General features: G+C 51.4%; 1 protein-coding gene across 1 annotated transcript in view; it reads left to right on the top strand.

Moving 5' to 3' along the window:
• galnt9 (polypeptide N-acetylgalactosaminyltransferase 9) overlaps window positions 1-19,709 on the top strand; it is a 249,913-nt gene that overhangs the window by 59,109 nt on the left and 171,095 nt on the right. Inside the window, 3 exon segments of the mRNA XM_073051936.1 lie at window positions 4,112-4,278; window positions 7,486-7,660; window positions 18,632-18,829. Of these exon segments, the coding sequence (XP_072908037.1) occupies window positions 4,112-4,278; window positions 7,486-7,660; window positions 18,632-18,829 (540 nt within the window).

The raw sequence follows: 19,709 nt of genomic DNA, 5'->3' as shown, positions 1-19,709 counted from the left end.
CATTGGCAGAGTGGTCGTGGTTCCGGGTTCTGGACGAAGAGGGCAAACTGAACGTCTATCAGTCACTCTCGGGTGCGTTCAAAAGGGCAGCATTGTGTTCGGAGAAGACCAGGGTGCTGCAGTTTAGAGGCAAAGTCACTGGAACCAACAACCAAATGTCTGGATCATGGACCCAGGGATGAGGGTTCAAATCCCAGCCCTGCAATTGCGAATCGAGATTGAAGAGATTTATCTAGTGTATCGTTATACGCACAGGTACAACGACAAATGTCTTAGTAGCACCACAGGCACAGTGTATCAGGTAAGCAGCATTCACAAAGCATACAGCAAAGAAATTAAACACTATTTTTACAAGAAAGAGCGCAATTGGAACAACAAAATCTATTCAAGTAACAGAGAGGGTTCAAAGGAGGTTCACGAAAATAATTCCAGGGTTGAAAGGTGGGAGTGTAGTTGTTAGTTCAGCAGTTTATAGTACAGGTGACCCTCATTCAATTCCTGCCTCTGCCTGTAAGGAGTTTGTACGTTCTCCCCGTGACCGCGTGGGTTTCCTCTGGGTGCTCTGGTTTCCTCCCAAAGTCCAAAGATGTACCGGTTGGTAGGTTAATTGGTCATTGTAAATGTCCCGGGAATAGGCTAGGATTAAAAACTGGGGGGGAGGGTGGTTGCTGGGCGGCCTGGCTTGAAGGGCCGGAAGGCTCATTCTAGGCTGTATCTCAATTAAATCAAAATAAAATAAAAGGCTTGCCAAATGAGAAGTGTTTGATGGCGCTGGGCCTGTACTCACTGGAATTCAGAATGATGAGGGGAATCTCATTGAAACCTATTGAATGTTGAAAGGCCTTAATAGAGTGGATGTGGAGAGGATGTTTCCAATGGTGGGAGAGTCTAAGATCAGAGAACACAGCCTCAGAATAGAGGGTCGTCCATTTGGAATGGAGATGAGGAAGAATTTCTTTAGTCAGAGAGTGATGAATCTGTGGAGTTCGTTGCCACAGGTGGCTGTGGAGGCCAAGTCATTGAGTATATTTAAGGCAAAGGTTGATAGATTCTTGATTAGTCAGGGCATGAAAGGGTACAGGGAGAAGGCAGGAGACTGGGGCTGAGAGGGAAAATGGATCAGCCATGATGAAATTGGCAGAGCAAACTTGATGAACCAAATAGCCAAACTCTGCTTCTGTATCTTACGGTCTAAAGTTGTGTTCACGTAGATACACTGAGGTATCAACGTGAACACAACTGGTTGTTTCTATTTGGTTCAAGAAACAAATAGTGAAGAGAAGTAAACACAAGGAAATCTGCAGATGCTGGAAATTCAACCAACACACACAAAATGCTGGTGGAACACAGCAGGCCAGGCAGCATCTATAAGGAGAAGCACTGTCGAAGTTTCGGGCCGAGACCCTTCATCAGGGCTAACGGAATCAAGAGATAGTAAGAGATTTGAAAGTGGGAGGGAGAGGGGGAGACCCAAAATGATAGGAGAAGACCAGAGGGGGAGGGATGAAGCTAAGAGCTGGAAATGTGATTGGCGAAAGTGATACCGAGCTGGAGAAGGGAAAGGATCATGGGACGGGAGGCCTCGGGAGAAAGAAAGGGGGACGGGAGCACCAGAGGGAGATGGAGAACAGGCAAGGAGTGATTGTGAGAGGGGCAGAGAAAGAAAAGAAAAAAAAGGAGGGAAATAATAAATAAGTAAACAAACAAACAAACAAACAAACAAACAAACAAATAAGTAAGGGATGGGGTAAGAAGGGGAGGAGGGGCATTAACGGAAGTTAGAGAAGTCAATGTTCATGCCATCAGGTTGGAGGCTACTCAGCTGGTATACAAGGTGTTGTTCCTCCAACCTGAGTTTGGATTCATTTTGACAGTAGAGGAGGCCATGTATAGACATATCAGAATGGGAATGGGACGTGGAATTAAAATGTGTGGCCACTGGGAGATTCTGCTTTCTCTGGCGGACCGAGCGTAGCTGTTCAGCGAAATGGTCTCCCAGTCTGCGTCGGGTCTCACCGATATATCGAATGCTTTTAAAGAAAGGGGCTTCCCTTCGTCCACCATCAACTCTGCTCTCAAACGCAACTCTCCCATTTCACGTACATCTGCTCTCACCCCATCCATCCACCACCCCGCTCGGGATAGGGTTGCCCTTGTCCTCACCTACCACCCCACCAGCCTCCGGGTCCAACGTATAATTCTCCAGAACTTCCACCACCTCCAACAGGATCCCACCACCCAGCACAACTTTCCCTCCCCCTCTCTTTCTGCTTTCTGCAGGGATCGCTCCCTACACGACTCCCTTGTCCACTCATCCCCCCCATCCCTTCCCACCGATCTCCCGCCTGGCACTTATCCTGTAAGCAGAACAAGTGCTACACCTGCCCTTACACTTCCTCCCTCACCACCATTCAGGGCCCCAGACAGTCCTTCCAGGTGAGGCGACACTTCACCTGTGGGTCGGCTGGTGTGGTATACTGCGTCCGGTGCTCCTGGTGTGGCCTTTTATATATTGGTGAGACCCGACGCAGACTGGGAGACCGTTTCGCTGAACACCTACGCTCGGTCCACCAGAGAAAGCAGGATCTCCCAGTGGCCACACGTTTTAATTCCACGTCCCATTCCCATTCTGATATGTCTATGCACGGCCTCCTCTACTGTCTAGATGAAGCCACACTCAGGTTGGAGGAACAACACCTTATATACCGGCTGGGTAGCCTCCAACCTGATGGCATGAACATTGATTTCCCTAACTTCCGTTAATGCCCCCCCTCCGCTTCTTACCCCATCCCTTACTTACTTACATACTTATTTATTTGTTTGTTTATTTATTATTCCCCCTTTTTTTCCCTTTTTTTTCTCTCTCTGCCCCTCTCACAATCCTTGCCTGTTCTCCATCTCCCTCTGGTGCTCCCCTCCCCCTTACTTTCTCCCAAGGCCTCCTGTCTCATAATTCTTTCCCTTCTCCAGCTCTGTATCCCTTTTGCCAATCACCTTTCCAGCTCTCAGCTTCATCCCTCCCTCTCCTTTCTTCTCCAGTCATTTCGGATCTCCCCTCCCCCTCCCACTTTCAAATCTCTTACTATCTCTCCTTTCAGTTAGTCCTGACGAAGGGTCTCAGCCCGAAACATCGACAGTGCTTCTCCCTATAGATGCTGCCTGGCCTGCTGCGTTCCGCCAGCATTTTGTGTGTGCTGAGTGAAGAGAAGCAGCTGTTCCTGAACCTGGTGTGGGACTTCAGGCTTCTGAACCTCCTGCAGGAGGATGATATGGCCCGGATGTTGGGTATCTTGGATGATGGAAGTTACCTCTTGAAGCTGCACCTCCTGTAGGTATTTCTGAACGTGCAGCGGGATGTGCTTGTATCGGTGGGCTGGGTCCAAAGTTCCAAGTTCAAAGTACATTTATTGTCAAGGTACGTAAACATTATACAGCCCTGAGGTTCACCTCAAAGTGGAGCAGTGAGCTGAACCGGACTGTCCCTCACCTCTGTTTTTGACCCCTGGCCAGGCAACTAAATCATTGTCCAAACATCGGGTTGAGTTGCTTTGATACATTCTAGGGCCTGGACCCCACCAGCTCGATTCAGCCAGTATCTGACCTTTCCAGTTAGGCACGGTGTTTAAATCATCCTCTAAACATCATGTTCAGTCGATATGTTCTGGGGCCTGGACCATGCCGCCTTGATTTGGCCTAATCTCTGCAGCTTCTAAGTGTTACTCCATATTTGAACTGTCGTACGAGAGGCTAGTGGTTCCCATCCTGGGGTCCATGGGCCCCTTGACTTAATGGTTGGGGCCAAGGGCATAACAAGGGTTGGGAACCCCTATGCCAGACCATGATGCAACCGGCCAAGATACTTTCAATAAGTACATCTGCAGAAGCTTAAGAAGATGGGCTTGCTTAACCTTCTCAGAAAGTAAAGTCCCTGGTATGCCTTCCTCATTATTGCAAGTACAAACTCCTCACAGATAGTGCTGGAGTTGAACTCTGAACTCCGAACACCTGAGCTGTAATAGCGTTGTCCTAACCAGCATGTCGTCGCGGTTATAAACTCGAGTCTTTAACCAGACGCTGTACCTGCTCACTGGCTCCTTGTTCAATCTTTAAGATGCCGCCAGATGACCTACCTGCCCAAGCTCCCGCAGATTGCTGTCGTCTTCATCTTCGTGAACGAGGCGCTCTCCGTCATCCTTCGCTCGGTGCACAGCGTGGTGAACCACACACCCCCTCACCTGCTCAAGGAAATCATTCTCGTTGACGACAACAGTGACAATGGTAAGGACAACATGCCTTACCGCAGAGCTCCCTGTACAGGACCGGCCATCTTTGTCCATTTCTGCCAGATGTGGGGAGACGGGGCCACGCGGTCTGGAACAGAGACTCAGAGTCTAGCAGGGAGGCAGCTACAGGAAGCCTCGTGTGGAGATGACAATGGGGAGTCTGCTGGGGAGGCAGTGATGGAGAGTTTGGCAGGGACGAGGCGATGGTGTTCTGGAAGGAATGTGCCGATGGGATGTCTGGGAGAGATGTGGCAATGGGGAGTCCGGCGGGGGGATAGAGACGGGGAGTCTGGCGGGGGGATGGAGACGGGGAGTCCGGCGGGGGGATGGAGATGGGGAGTCCGGCGGGGGGATAGAGACGGGGAGTCCGGCGGGGAGATAGAGACGGGGAGTCCGGCGGGGAGATAGAGACAGGGAGTCCGGCGGGAGGGATGTGGCAATGGGGAGTCTGGCGGGGGGATGGAGACGGGGAGTCCGGCGGGGAGATGGAGACGGGGAGTCCGGCGGGGAGATAGAGACTGGGAGTCCGGCGGGAGGGATGTGGCAATGGGGAGTCTGGCGGGGGGATGGAGACGGGGAGTCCGGCGGGGAGATGGAGACGGGGAGTCCGGCGGGGGGATGGAGACGGGGAGTCCGGTGGGGAGATGGAGACGGGGAGTCCGGCGGGAGGGATGGAGACGGGGAGTCCGACGGGGAGATAGAGACGGGGAGTCCGGCGGGAGGGATGGAGACGGGGAGTCCGGCGGGGGGATGGAGACGGGGAGTCCGGCGGGGGGATGGAGACGGGGAGTCCGGCGGGGAGATAGAGACGGGGAGTCCGGCGGGGGGATGGAGACGGGGAGTCCGGCGGGAGGGATGGAGACGGGGAGTCCGGCGGGGGGATGGAGACGGGGAGTCCGGCGGGGAGATAGAGACGGGGAGTCCGGCGGGGAGATGGAGACGGGGAGTCCGGCGGGGAGATGGAGACGGGGAGTCCGGCGGGGAGATGGAGACGGGGAGTCCGGCGGGAGGGATGGAGACGGGGAGTCCGGCGGGGAGATAGAGACGGGGAGTCCGGCAGGGGGATGGAGACGGGGAGTCCAGCGGGGAGATGGAGACGGGGAGTCCGGCGGGGGGATGGAGACGGGGAGTCCGGCAGGGAGATGGAGACGGGGAGTCCGGCGGGAGGGATGGAGACGGGGAGTCCGACGGGGAGATAGAGACGGGGAGTCCGGCGGGGAGATAGAGACGGGGAGTCCGGCGGGGAGATAGAGACGGGGAGTCCGGCGGGGAGATGGAGACGGGGAGTCCGGCGGGGGGATGGAGACGGGGAGTCCGGCGGAGGGATGGAGACGGGGAGTCCGGCGGGGAGATGGAGACGGGGAGTCCGGCGGGGGGATGGAGACGGGGAGTCCGGCGGGGAGATGGAGACGGGGAGTCCGGCGGGGAGATGGAGACGGGGAGTCCAGCGGGGGGATGGAGACGGGGAGTCCGGCGGAGGGATGGAGACGGGGAGTCCGGCGGGGAGATGGAGACGGGGAGTCCGGCGGGGGGATGGAGACGGGGAGTCCGGCGGGGGGATGGAGACGGGGAGTCCGGCGGGGGGATGGAGACGGGGAGTCCGGCGGGGAGATGGAGACGGGGAGTCCGGCGGGAGGGATGGAGACGGGGAGTCCGACGGGGAGATAGAGACGGGGAGTCCGGCGGGGGGATGGAGACGGGGAGTCCGGCGGGGGGATGGAGACGGGGAGTCCGGCGGGGGGATGGAGACGGGGAGTCCGGCAGGAGGGATGGAGACGGGGAGTCCGGCGGGGGGATGGAGACGGGGAGTCCGGCAGGAGGGATAGAGACGGGGAGTCCGGCGGGGAGATGGAGACGGGGAGTCCGGTGGGGGGATGGAGACGGGGAGTCCGGCGGGGAGATAGAGACGGGGAGTCCGGCGGGGGGATGGAGACGGGGAGTCCGGCAGGAGGGATGGAGACGGGGAGTCCGGCAGGAGGGATGGAGACGGGGAGTCCGGCGGGGGGGATGGAGACGGGGAGTCCGGCGGGAGGGATGGAGACGGGGAGTCCGGCGGAGGGATGGAGACGGGGAGTCCGGCAGGAGGGATGGAGACGGGGAGTCCGGCAGGAGGGATGGAGACGGGGAGTCCGGCAGGAGGGATGGAGACGGGGAGTCCGGCGGGAGGATGGAGACGGGGAGTCCGGCGGGAGGGATGGAGACGGGGAGTCCAGCGGGAGGGATGGAGACGGGGAGTCCGACGGGGAGATAGAGACGGGGAGTCCGGCGGGAGGGATGGAGACGGGGAGTCCGGCGGGGGGATGGAGACTGGGAGTCCGGAGGGGAGATGGAGACGGGGAGTCCGGCAGGAGGGATGGAGACGGGGAGTCCGGCGGGGGGATGAAGACGGGGAGTCCGGCGGGGGGATGGAGACGGGGAGTCCGGCGGGGGGATGGAGACGGGGAGTCCGGCGGGAGGGATGGAGACGGGGAGTCCGGCGGAGGGATGGAGACGGGGAGTCCGGCGGGGAGATGGAGACGGGGAGTCCGGCAGGAGGGATGGAGACGGGGAGTCCGGCGGGGGGATGGAGACGGGGAGTCCGGCGGGGGGATGGAGACGGGGAGTACGGCGGGGGGATGGAGACGTGGAGTCCGGCGGGAGGGATGGAGACGGGGAGTCCGGCGGGGGGATGGAGACGGGGAGTCCGGCGGGGAGATAGAGACGGGGAGTCCGGCGGGAGTGATGTGGCGACGGGGAGTCCGGCGGGAGGGATGAGGCGATGGGGAGTCCGGCGGGAGGGATGGAGACGGGGAGTCCGGCAGGAGGGATGGAGACGGGGAGTCCGGCGGGGGGACGGAGACGGGGAGTCCGGCGGGGAGATGGAGACGGGGAGTCCGGCGGGGAGATAGAGACGGGGAGTCCGGCGGGGAGATAGAGACAGGGAGTCCGGCGGGAGGGATGGAGACGGGGAGTCCGGCGGGGGGATGGAGACGGGGAGTCCGGCGGGGGGATGGAGACGGGGAGTCCGGCGGGGGGATGGAGACGGGGAGTCTGGCGGGTGTGGGGGTGGCGACGGGATGTCTGTAGGAGAGGCAGCAACGGTGAGTCTGGCGGGCAGACTTTGACAGGGTCTGGTGGGAGGTGGGCTGGATTGAATGGAGGGTCTGAGGAAGGTGGTTGTTGCTTTGCTCTCCTGAATGAGTGAACTCTCTGTGCCATTCAGTGGAGCTGAAGTTTAACCTGGACCAGTACATCCACAAGAGGTACCCCGGCCTGGTGAAGATTGTGCGGAACAGCAAGAGGGAGGGGCTGATACGGGCCCGGATCCAGGGCTGGAAGGTGGCAACAGCCCAAGTGGTCGGCTTCTTCGACGCTCATGTGGAATTCAACATCGGCTGGTGAGTACGTCCGACCACCAGCTTCCCGCTCTCACTCCCCTTCTGCGGTATCGTGTAACTGGGAGCATCTCCCGGCCCACCAGCCTGACCCTCTGTCCCTCCAGCTGGACACCGGGATCTCCCACCTTATGGTTATGTCCACATCCTGTGGATTCCTGCCTGGCTTTGGTTATTGTAGAATCAGAAAGAGATTTATTATCGCTGACTTATATTGTGAAATCTGTTGTTTCTGGTAGCAGTACAGTGCAATACATAAAAATTGCTGTAAGTTACAATAAGAAATACAAACAATAAATAGTGTAAAAAGAGAGGAGAAAGTAGTGAGGTAGTGATCGTGGGTTCAATGTCCATTCGGAAATCGGATGGCAGAGGGGAAGAAGCTGTTCCTGAATCATTGAAAGTGTGGCTAAAAGCTTTAGTACTTGCTTTCTGGTGGTAGCAGTGAGAAGAGGGCTTGTCCTGGGTGATGGGGATCCTTAATGATGGATGTTGCCTTTTTGAGGCATTGCCGTATGAAGATGTCCTCAGTGGAGGGAGGACCACTGACCCATGGTGGAGTTTGAAACTCTTGCAGCCTCCTTTCCGTCAGTGAGGCCTGACGTAGATTGGAATCAGAATCAGGTTTACAATCGCTGGCACATGCTGTGAAATTTGTTGTCTTGCAGCAGCACGCCAAAGCAGTACATGATAATATAAATTATAAATTACAACCAGAAGTATATATAAAAAGAGAAAATTAACTGAAATAAGTAGCGCGCAGAGAGAGGGAATCCTGCCACTGTCTGTAAGGAGTTTGGACGTGTGTGGGTTTCCTCCGGGTGCTCTGGTTTCCTCCCACAATCCGAAGACGTACCAGTTGGTAGGTTAATTGGTCAAATGTAAATTGTCCCATGATTAGGCTCGGGTTAAATCGGGGGATTGCCGAGCAGTGCAGCTCGAAGGGGTGCACTGAATCTCAGTAAATAAATGACTGAGGTGGTGTTCATGGGTTCATTGTCCATTCAGAAATCAGATGGCGGAGGGGAAGAAGCTGCTTTTGAATCGTTGAGTGTGTGTACCTCCACCCTGGTGGCAGCAATGAGAAGAGGGCACGTCCTGGGTCACTGATGATGGACATCATTTTTTTTGAGGCATCGCTCCTTGAAGATGTTCTGGATCCTACGGAGACTGGTGCCCGTGATGGAGCTGGCTGAGTTTACAACTCTCTGCAGCTTACTTCAATCCTATGTTGTAGCCCCCGCCCATGCCAGATGTTGATGCAGCCAGTTAGAGTATATCTGTAGAAATTTGCGAGTGTCTTTGGTGACAGACCAAATCCCCTCAAATTCCTGCTGAAATACAGCTGCTGTCGGGCCTGTTTGTGACTATGTTGACGTGTTGGTCCCAGGAGAGATCCTCAGAGCTGTTCACTTCCAGGGCCCTGAAACCTGCCGATCACCTTCGCTCCGTCTGCCACAAAAGTTAGGATCTCCCGGCGGCCGCCTATTTCAGTTCAGCTTCTCATTCTCATTCTTACAGTCTGGCCACCGTCTCCTCTCCTGCCACGGGAGGCACACCGTGGCTGATGGGGTCCTTCATGACAGATGCCGCCTTTTTGAGGCATCACCCTTTGAAGACGTCCTCGATGCCGGGAAGGCTCGTGCCCATGATGGAGCTAACAGAGTTCTCAATTTCTGCAGCTTCTTCTCATTCCTGTTCGGTGGCCACTCCAAATCAGTTGGAATTTTCTACACAATACATCTGTAGAAATTTGAAATGTCATCAGTACTCTAAAATAACAGCCACGGAGACCTGGTCTTCTGAAGCATTCTTCACAGGACTGTATCTGAGTGTTATATAGGCACTACAATGTGAACTACAGTCCACATGGTCCATAACCCCCCCTCCATTCCGTGTCCACGGAGACCTGGTCTTCCGAAGCATCCTTCACAAGACTGTATCTGACTGTTATACAGGCACTACAATGTGAACTACAGTCCACACGGTCCATTCCCCCTCCCTCCATTCCGTGTCCACAGAGACCCGGTCTTCTGAACCATCCTTCACAAGACTGTATCCGACTGTTATTCAGGCACTACAATGTGAACTACAGTCCACATGGTCCATATCCTCCCATTCCGTGTCCACGGAGACCCGGTCTTCTGAACCATCCTTCACAAGACTGTATCCGAGTGTTCTGCAGCCAATACATGGGATCCATTATACATATGTAACATGCAAAGAAAGCACAACAGATATTTGGCATGACATCAGAAACTTTGACAAACTCCTATAGATATGCAGTGGAGAGTATATTGACCAGCTGTGTCACAGCCTAGTGTGGAAACACCAATGCCCTTGTACAGAAAATCCTACAAAAGGTAGAGTAGTGGATTCAGCCCAGTACGTCACAGGTGAAGCCCTCCCAACCATTGAGCACATCTACATGAAACACTGTCATAACAAAGCAGCATCCATCATCAGAGATCCTCATCACTCAGGCTATGCTCTCTTCTCACTGCTGCCATCAGGATGAAGGTACAAGAGCTTCAGGACTCACACCACCAGGTTCAAGAACAGTTACTACCCCTCAACCATTAGGCTCTTGAACAAAAGAGGGTAACTACAGAGGTTCCCACAACCAACTATTTTATTTTAAGGATTCTTTATCTAGTTATCTCATGTTATTTATTGCTATTTATTTATATTTGCATTTGCACAGTTTGTTGTCTTCTGCACTCTGGTTGATCTTTCATTGATCCTGTTATAGTTACTAGTCTACAGATTTGCTGAGTATGCCCACAGGAAAGCGAATCTCAGGGCTGTATGTGGTGACATAGATGTACCTTGATAATAAAATTTACTTTGAACTTTGAACTACAGTCCACATGGTGCATATTCCCCTGTTCAATTTCCAGTCAGCTGCCTGTCCAATTCGGATTTCTAAACGGACAAAGAACACATAAACACATAAAAAATCTGCCAACACAGATGCCTTGTGCAGGAAGGCACAGAGTCGACTGTACTTCCTTAGAAGGTTGGCGTCATTCAATGTCTGCAGTGAGATGCTGAAGATGTTCTATAGGTCAGTTGTTGAGAGCGCCCTCTTCTTTGTGGTGGCGTGTTGGGGAGGAAGCATTAAGAAGAAGGACGCCTCACGTCTTAATAAGCTGATAAGGAAGGCGGGCTCTGTCGTGGGCAAAGTACTGGAGAGTTTAACATCGGTAGCTGAGCGAAGGGCGCTGAGTAGGCTACGGTCAATTATGGAAAACCCTGAACATCCTCTACATAGCACCATCCAGAGACAGAGAAGCAGTTTCAGCGACAGGTTACTGTCGATGCAATGCTCCTCAGACAGGATGAAGAGGTCAATACTCCCCAATGCCATTAGGCTTTACAATTCAACTGCCAGGACTTAAGAACTTTTTTTTTAAAGCTATTATTAATGCTTTTTGAGTTAGTGATTTAGATGCATATCATATTATTACTGAGTTAAGTATTGTATGTAATGAGTTTTTGCTACAACAAGTGTATGGGACATTGGAAAAAAAGTTGAATTTCCCCATGGGGATGAATAAAGTATCTATCTATCTATCTATCTATCTATCTAAACACTGTCTCACTATTCTTGATCTCTATTTGCATTATTGATTTAATGTTTTAAATATATATATTTCTTATTATCAAAGTTCAAAGTTAATTTGTTATCAAGGTAAATATATGTCGCCATATACAGATCTGAGATTCATTCTCACTAAATACAAAGGAACACACTGGAACCAGTGAAAGTCCACACCTGACGGGACAGACAAGCGACCAGTGTGCCAAAGATAACAGACTGCGCAAATGCAAAGGGAGAAAAATAATACTAATTAATGAATAAGCAATAAACATCAAGAACAAGAGTTGTAAATGGTCAAAATTTGGCCAAGACCCTTCTTCATGACTGAGAAGGAAGATGGAGAATAAAAAAGCTGGGGGGAGGGGAAGGAGGCTAGCTGGAACGAGATAAGTGAGGCGAGGTGGGTGGGAAAGGTCAGGGGCTAGAGGGGAAGGACTCTGATAGGAGAGGAGAGTGAACCATCGGAGAAAGGGAAGGAGGAGGGGACCCATGGAGAGGTAAGAAGAGGTAAAAGATCAGAGTGGGGAAGAGGGGAAGGGGAGAATTTTGTTTTACCAGACAGAGAAATTGATATTCATGCCATCAGGTTGGAAGCTACCCAGACACAATATAAGGTATTGTTCCTCCACCTTGAGGGTGGAGAGCATCGCCTGGATGGATATCTGTTTTCTTATTAATCCCACGTCAGCTCTCAGGTCTTCTGCTGGACTCTCAAATTTAAACAATCTCTCTCAAGAGGTAACTGGCAGATCAGTTTTTTAGAATTACTGTGAAATTCAATACCTAAAACTAGAAGGGATGCAGACTCCTTTGACACTTTAAACAGCAGCTCAAAACCTATTTACTTAACCTTGCTTTTAATGAACATCTTCCTTTCATTTTTATGTTTGAACTTTATCCCACAGTAAATCACTGAACTACATTGTCTGTATGAAAAGCAATCTATAGATATTATTATTAACATCAATCTTAGTACATTTTATGTATCGTACTGTAATGTTGTTGGCTGTCCGTTGTGTCTGACACTGACGGGAGACCTGCGTGGGAGAGTTTTAAAAGTGGAAAAGCCCTTGCAATGGGACAGTTTCACTCTCTCGCCCTTCGAAGTCCAGGTTCAAGAGCCCAAACCAGTCATCCAAACTGGGACTTCCTTGGATGACCGTGAGATCTTCTGTTCCTCATCATGTCCTTCGGTCTCCATGGAGCGTTGCAGTACCGCCTTCCTGGCAACTGGATCTCACTGTAGATCTCACCCTCCCAACCTGTTTGAGGGCATTTGGTCTGTCGCCAAGGACACTCGCAAATTTCTACAGACGTACCGTGGAGAGCGTTCTGACTGGACGCATCACCGTCTGGTGTGTCAGGCACCCTGAGCCAATAGGCTGGTCCTGGACTTATTTCCACTTGGCATGATTAACTTATTATTATTTAATTATTTATGGTTTTATATTGCTATATTCACTATTCTTGGTTGGTGCGGCTGTAACGAAACCCAATTTCCCTCGGGATCAATAAAGTATGACTGTCTGTCTGTCCTACTGCCGTAAAAGCAACAAATTTCGCCACATATGCCGGCGATATTAAACTTGATTCTGACTTTGCATGTGAGGACAGCCATGCCCCTATCTCACTGGGATAAAAGACCTGGCAGCTGCCCTCTCCTGGCTTAGCCCCCCCCCCCCCGTCGAGGCGGTGTACCGGGGTGCGGCCGCTGTCACAGGCAAACGGCTGCTTGGAGCCACAGGTGAGAGCTGAGTGTCTGACGGGGCCCAAAGGTGAGTGAGGTGCCTGTAAGGAGTTTGTATGTTCTCCCCGTGACCACATGGTTTTCCTCCAGGTGCCCCAGTTTCCTCTCACAGTCCGGTCGGACCGGTTGGGAGGTTAGTTGGTCACTGGAAATTGTCCTGTTAAATTGGAGGATGGAAGGTCTAAAGGTCTGGAAGGGCCTGTATCTCGATAAATAAAGGTACAAGATTGGGTACGACAAGCCCCTTCACCAGAGGCACTCCCCCCTCCCTGGATTCTGCTGTACAATCTGTCAGTGATAATAAACCTGATTCTCTTGCTGAGATTTATCTGGGCCACTCTCCATGCCATCTTGTTCGGTGTACACTGTGTGGGATGTGCAGTGTTACAGCGTAATTGAAGTCTTCCTGGTGAATTCTCTGCTTTATTCAAACCCCACACGAGCAGATTTACAGGGCTGACACAGCCTGCCGCAGCGTTAGGATTTCTGTGATTTACTGACACACCGCTGGGACTTCGAAGCAACCAACAGACTCCTGACAGATTTACAGGATGGCTGAAGAATTTCTTTTCAATGCTTGCTTTCTGTCCTTGGGAATGCATTTAATATTTAAACACTCCAAACAAACTGAAGTACACACATTGAATTTTAGATATTAATTCTGTCTGATAAGATTTTTTTGTAATGCTTGCTCTGGTTTAAGAAATGATTTCTTTATTGAAGAAAGAAGCTTGTTATCTCATCTGGGGAGACAGTTGCTCAGAGGGATCTCCTGGTCGGCCTGCTCCTGGGCCTGGCCAAGCAGGCCATTCACAGATCCAGGTGGAGGGCGGTCATAAGACCATAAGATATAGGAGCAGAATTAGGCCATTTGGCCCATCGAATCTGCTCTGCCATTTCATCGTGGCTGACCCATTTTTCCTTTCAGACCCAATTTCCTGCCTGCCTTCCCCTTGTATCCCCTCACGCCTCAACCAGTCAAGAATCTATCAACCTCTGCTTTAAATATACAAGAAGATTTGGCCTCCAAAGTTGCCCCTGGCAATGAATACCACAGATTCACCACTCTCTGGCTCAAGATATTCCTCCTCATCTCAGTTCTAAAAGGATGCGCATCTATTCTGAGGCTGTCTCCTCTGGTCTTAGACTCTCCCACCATAGGAAACATCCTCTCCACATCCACTCTATCAATGTCTTTCACCTCTCGATAGGTTTCAATAAGGTCACCTCTCATTCTTCTGAATTCCAGAGCCATCAGACACTCTTCATATGACAAGCCACTCAATCTTGAAATATTTTTTATAAACCTCCTTTGAACCCTCTCCAGTTTCAGCCATCCATTCTAAGATGGGGGGCCCAGAGCTGCTCACAATACTCCGAGTGAGGCCTCACCAGTGCTTTATAATGTTTCAACATTACATCCTTGCTTTTACATTCTAGTCCTCTTGAAATGAATGCTAACATCACATTTGCCTTCCTCACCACCGACTCAACCTGCAAATTAACCTTCAGGGAATCCTGCACAAGGTCTGCCAAGCTCCTTTGGGCCTTAGATTTTTGTATTTTCTCTCCACTTAGAAAGTAGTCTACGATTTTATTTCTTCCATCAAAGTGCATGACCGTACACTTCCCGACACTGTATTCCATCTGCCATTTCTTCACCCATTCTCCTAGTCTGTAGACTGTTTCCTCCGTGTTACCTGCCCCTCCACCTATCGCCATACCTCATCTGCAATTCCCTTCACTCCACTGTAAAACTAATGCATCTGACTTTAGCTTTTCCTTCTCAGATTTCAGGGTGAATTCAATCATATTATGATCACTTGCCCTCCAGGGTTAAGCTCGCTAACCAATTCTGCATCATTGCACAGCATCCGATCCAGAGCAGCTGATCCGCTAGTGGGTTCAACCACGAGCTGCTCTAAAAAGCCATCTCTCAGGCACTCCAGGAAATCCCCTTCCTCGAATCCAGCACCAACCTGATTTTCCCAATCTACCTGCTTATTGAAACCCCCCAAGATTATTGTAACATTGGCCTTTTGGCGTGCATTATCTATCTCCTGTTGTACCTTGTATACCACATCCTTACTACTGTTTGGGGGTCTGTACACAACTCCCAACAGAATTTTTCCCCTTGTAGTTTCTTAGCTCTCTCCACAATAATTCAACACCTTCCAACCCTATGTCACCTCTTTCTAATGATTTGATTTCATTTTTTATCATCAGAGCAATGCCGGCCTCTCTGCCTTCCTGCCTGTCCTTTTAATACAATGTGTATCCTTGGACATTAAGCTCCCAGCTATAATCTTCATTCAGACATGATTCAGTGATGTCTACAACATCACACCTGCCAATCTGTAACTGTGCTGCAAGTTCATCGACCTTATTCCGTATACTGTGCACATTCAGATATGACACCTTCAGTCCTGTATTCACTCTTTTCGATTTTGTCCACCTTTTACATTGCAACTCATCCTGTTGACGGCAATATTGCCCCATCATCAGCCTCTCCTTGCTCGGAGTCTCACTACACATCGCCCCTGTTTGTAAACCGGCTACCTCATCTTCAGCACTATCGGTCTAGTTTCCATCCCCCTGCCAAATTAGTTTAAACCTACCTGAACAACTTTAGCCAAATGTCCTCAGAAAGGATATTGGACCCCCTCGGGTTCTGGTGTAACCCGTCCCTTTTGTACAGGTCATAACTCCCCAGAAGAGATCCCAATGATCCATAAATCTGAACCCCTGCTCCCTGCACCATTTTCTCAGCCACACATTCACCTGAAAATCATCCTATTCTTACCCTCACTGGCACGTGGCACAGGCAGCAATCCAGAGATTACTACCCTGGAGGTCCCGTATCTCAGCTTTCTACCCAACTCCGTGAATTCTCTCTTCAGGACCTCCTCACCTTGTCTACCCATGTCACTGGTGCCAACTTGTACCAAGACATCTGGCTGCTCACCCTCGCCCATGAGAATGCCATGGACCTGATCCGAGACATTCTGATCCTGGCACCAGGGAGGCAACGTACCGTCAGGTGTCTCTATCAGACCCACAGAACCTCATCTCTGTTCCTCTGACTACGGAAACTTCGACCAAAACTGCAGTCCTCGTCACCTCTCTGCTCTTCTGAGCCACAGCACGAGACTCGGTGCCAGAGACCTGGTCACTGTAGGTCATTCCCCCTCAGTAGTATCTAAGTTGTATACCTATTATAGAGGGGAAGGGCCACAGGTGTACTCTGCACTGGCTGTGCATTCCCCTCCTTCTCCTGACAGTCCCCCTGTTACCTTTCTCCTGCAGCCTAGAGATGACTACCTCCCTGTAGCTCCTGTCTATCACCTCCCCATTCTCCCGCGGAGTCAAAGGTCGTCGAACCTTAATAGGTTCTCTTGGGAGCTGCAGCTCCCTGCACCTGGAGCAAATGAGTTTATCTGGGCGACTGGAGAACTCCCAGACTTCCCTCATCCCTCACACACAACACTGCCCCTGGAGCCATTCTTACTATTCTACTCTGCCCTCACAGAGGAGGAATGAACGAATAAGGACAGAGAGAGGGTAACCTACAGGACAATTTACCTCACCCAGCCAGATCTCGCCTGAGCCACTCTAAAGACTGGCACACTCCAAAACAATAGCCGCTCGCCTGCCCCTGCGTTGCCTGTATTCCCCCTTTCTGATGAATCCATCTTACTGATCGGTGGCTCCTCAAATCACAAAAACGGCCATAATACTGCTTTTGAAATCTTGATCACCATCCTGATTAAAAAGTAGCTTTTTTATGCACCCCTTGATGTGAATTGTCCATCTCAACGACAATCGACGGTCATGGGCTCTCTGGAGAGAGGTTGATCTCCTGATCGGCCTGCTTCTAGGCCTGGACAAGCAGACCATTCACAGCTCAATTCACTGGGGGTGTCTCCTAATCGGCCTGCTCCTGGGCCTGGACAAGTGGACCATTCACGGATCCAGGTGGCAGGCAGCTGAGGGCCCTGTCCATGCTGACCGCCTGCTTCTCTCCTGGGAGAGGGTCGCTTCGGGGATCTCCTGGTGGGACAGCCCCTGGGCTTGGCCAAACAGGTCATTCATGGGTCCAGGTGGCTGGCTGTCTGGGGGAGAGGGTGGTGCGGGGGATCTTCATTTCAGCCTGCCTCTTGGCCTGGCTAGGCAGGCCACTCATGGGTCCAGTAAGTGGGAAATTGAAGGCTCACTGGGGAGAGAGTCACTCAGGGGATCTCCTGGTCAGTCTGCTGCTGGGCCTGGCCAACCAGGCCCTTCATGGGTCCAGACAGTGGGGAGTCGAGGGCTCAGGAATTTCCTGGTTGGACTGCTCCTGGGCCTGGCCAAGCAAGCCATTTATGGATCCAGATGGCAGGCAGTCGAGGGCTCTGTTTGAGACCTCAACCCACTCCTCCTCTGGAACTAGATCCACCCCATTTGTCCCTGGAGAAGAAGAATGTGGTGTCCATGAGCAAAAAGTGGGGATTTCCTCGAACGGTGGGCCCCTCAGGGTCTTGGATGTTTGTAGATGGTAATAATAGTATTTTAATTTGAAACTGTAAATGTAGAGCACAGAAAACTACAGCACGAAACACAGGCCCTTTTGCCCATCTAGTCCGTGATGAACCATTTAAACTGCCTAGTCCCATTGACCTGTGCTGGGACCATAGCCCTCCATACCCCTCCCATCAACATACCCGTGCTCTTGAACGTTAAAATCAAAATTGTATTCACCACCTATGCTGGCAGCCCGTTCCACACTCTCATGACCTTCTGAACTAGGGAGTTTCCCCTTTCACCTTTCACCCTTAACCCACGACCACGAGTTGCAGTCCCACCTAACCCCTGTGGAAAAAGCCTGCTTGAATTTGCCCTACCTACACCCCTCATAATTTTGTATTAGAAGTTATCACCTTAGCCGCTTTTCTTGTGGCTGCAAGAGCCTGTTGCACATCGTTAATGTAGAATGCTGCGAGTCTGGAGGATAACAGTGGAGCTGCGTGACCTTGGTAATAGTGAGGACTTGGCCTGGGACCGCAGTGTCGCCTGCTTACAGCCGCCCAGGAGAGAGGTGTCGCAGTCGGTACGCTCCACCGGAGGCGGTGTGGTCTGGAGTCCAGCCGGGAGTCAGTGCTGCCCTCTGGTGTTCGCTCAGCAGAAGACAAGCTGTACTGTGTTCCACTGCAGACTGCTGCAACGTGCCTGCACACAGGGACTTGGATTGTGTATGTTTTTTGTGTGTTTGTATTTTACAGAGATCTTATATGTGCCTCGTGCTGTGTGCTGTCGGTACTGGGTTTTGCACATTGGCCCTGGAGTAAAGCTATTTTGTTTGGCTGTACTCATTGGGCGTTCATGTATGGTCAAATGATGATTAAACTTGAGTTATGGTCAGTAGGCTAATTGGTCGTTGTAAATTGTCCTGTGAATAGTCCAGGGTTAAATGGGGGGCTGAGTGGTGCAGCTCGAAGGGCTGGAAGGGCCTGTTCCACGCAGCATCTCTAAATAAAATTAAATTCAGACTGAAGTGTCCCAGTTACAGAGAAAGTGCAGTTCGTAATGAGGTAGATCAGGATCCCTCAGGAGTGGACTTGACCTGAATCGCTCCATTGCTTTGCAGGGTGCAGCCGGTTCTGAGCAGGATTAAGGAAGACCGTACGCGGATCATCCTGCCGGCCATCGACAACATCAAGTACAACACGTTCGAGGTGCAGCAGTATGCCAACGCGGCCCACGGCTACAACTGGGGCTTGTGGTGCATGTACATTATTCCGCCGCAGGAGTGGCTCGACCTGGGGGATGAAGCTGCGCCGATCAGGTCAGCGGGACTGGGGGGAGCGGCGTCCGAGGAGGGTGGGGAGAGCGGTAATGATGGGCCTCTCTGGAGTGGGTGTTGTGTATCTGTTTGCCGGGCAACCGCAGGGTCAGTGACCGGAGGATGGGAATGTTTCTCTATCGCGTGTTGTTATACGATGGACGCAGAATCAACAGGGGTATTTAAGGGGGCAGTGGGTAAATTCTGGAGGGGACACAACTATGGGCAGGGAAGTGAGATAAAATGAGCCAGCACAGGAACAATAGAATGAATGGCCTCGATAAATCAGAGTATTGAGCACAGGAGGTCAGGTGTTATGTCGAAGCTGTGTAAAACATTGGAGAAAACAGTCGACGTTTCAGGCCGAGATCTTTTATCAGAGATAGCAGTTGGAATGTCATATTGAAGTGATATAAGATGTTGGTGCAGGACAATTTCGAGTATTCAAAATTCAAATTGAAAGTACAAAGTAAATTTATTATCAAAATAAATATGTCACCATATACAACGCTGAGATTCATTTTCTTGTGTGAATACTCAATAAATCTATAGAATAATAACCATAATAGAATCAATGAAAGACCGTACCAAACTGGACTTTCAGCCAGTGTGCAAAAGACAACTGGCAAATAAATAAGCAATAAATATCAAGAACTTGAGGTGAAGTGTCCTTGAAAGTGAGTCCATATCTTATGGAAACAAAGGGGCAAGTGAAGCCGATAGACGTTATCCCGTTTGGTTCAAGAGCCTGACGGTTGAGGGGTAATAACTGTTCCTGAACCTGGTGGTGTGGGTCCCGAGGTTCCTGTACCTCCTTCCTGATGACTGAGGGGTAATAACTGTTCCTGAACCTGGTGGTGTGGGTCCCGACGTTCCTGTACCT

Source organism: Hemitrygon akajei, chromosome 7, assembly GCF_048418815.1.
Source record: "Hemitrygon akajei chromosome 7, sHemAka1.3, whole genome shotgun sequence".
NCBI lineage: Eukaryota > Metazoa > Chordata > Chondrichthyes > Myliobatiformes > Dasyatidae > Hemitrygon > Hemitrygon akajei.
Note: the sequence above shows the minus strand (reverse complement) of the source record. Positions and strands in the feature narration are given on the sequence as shown.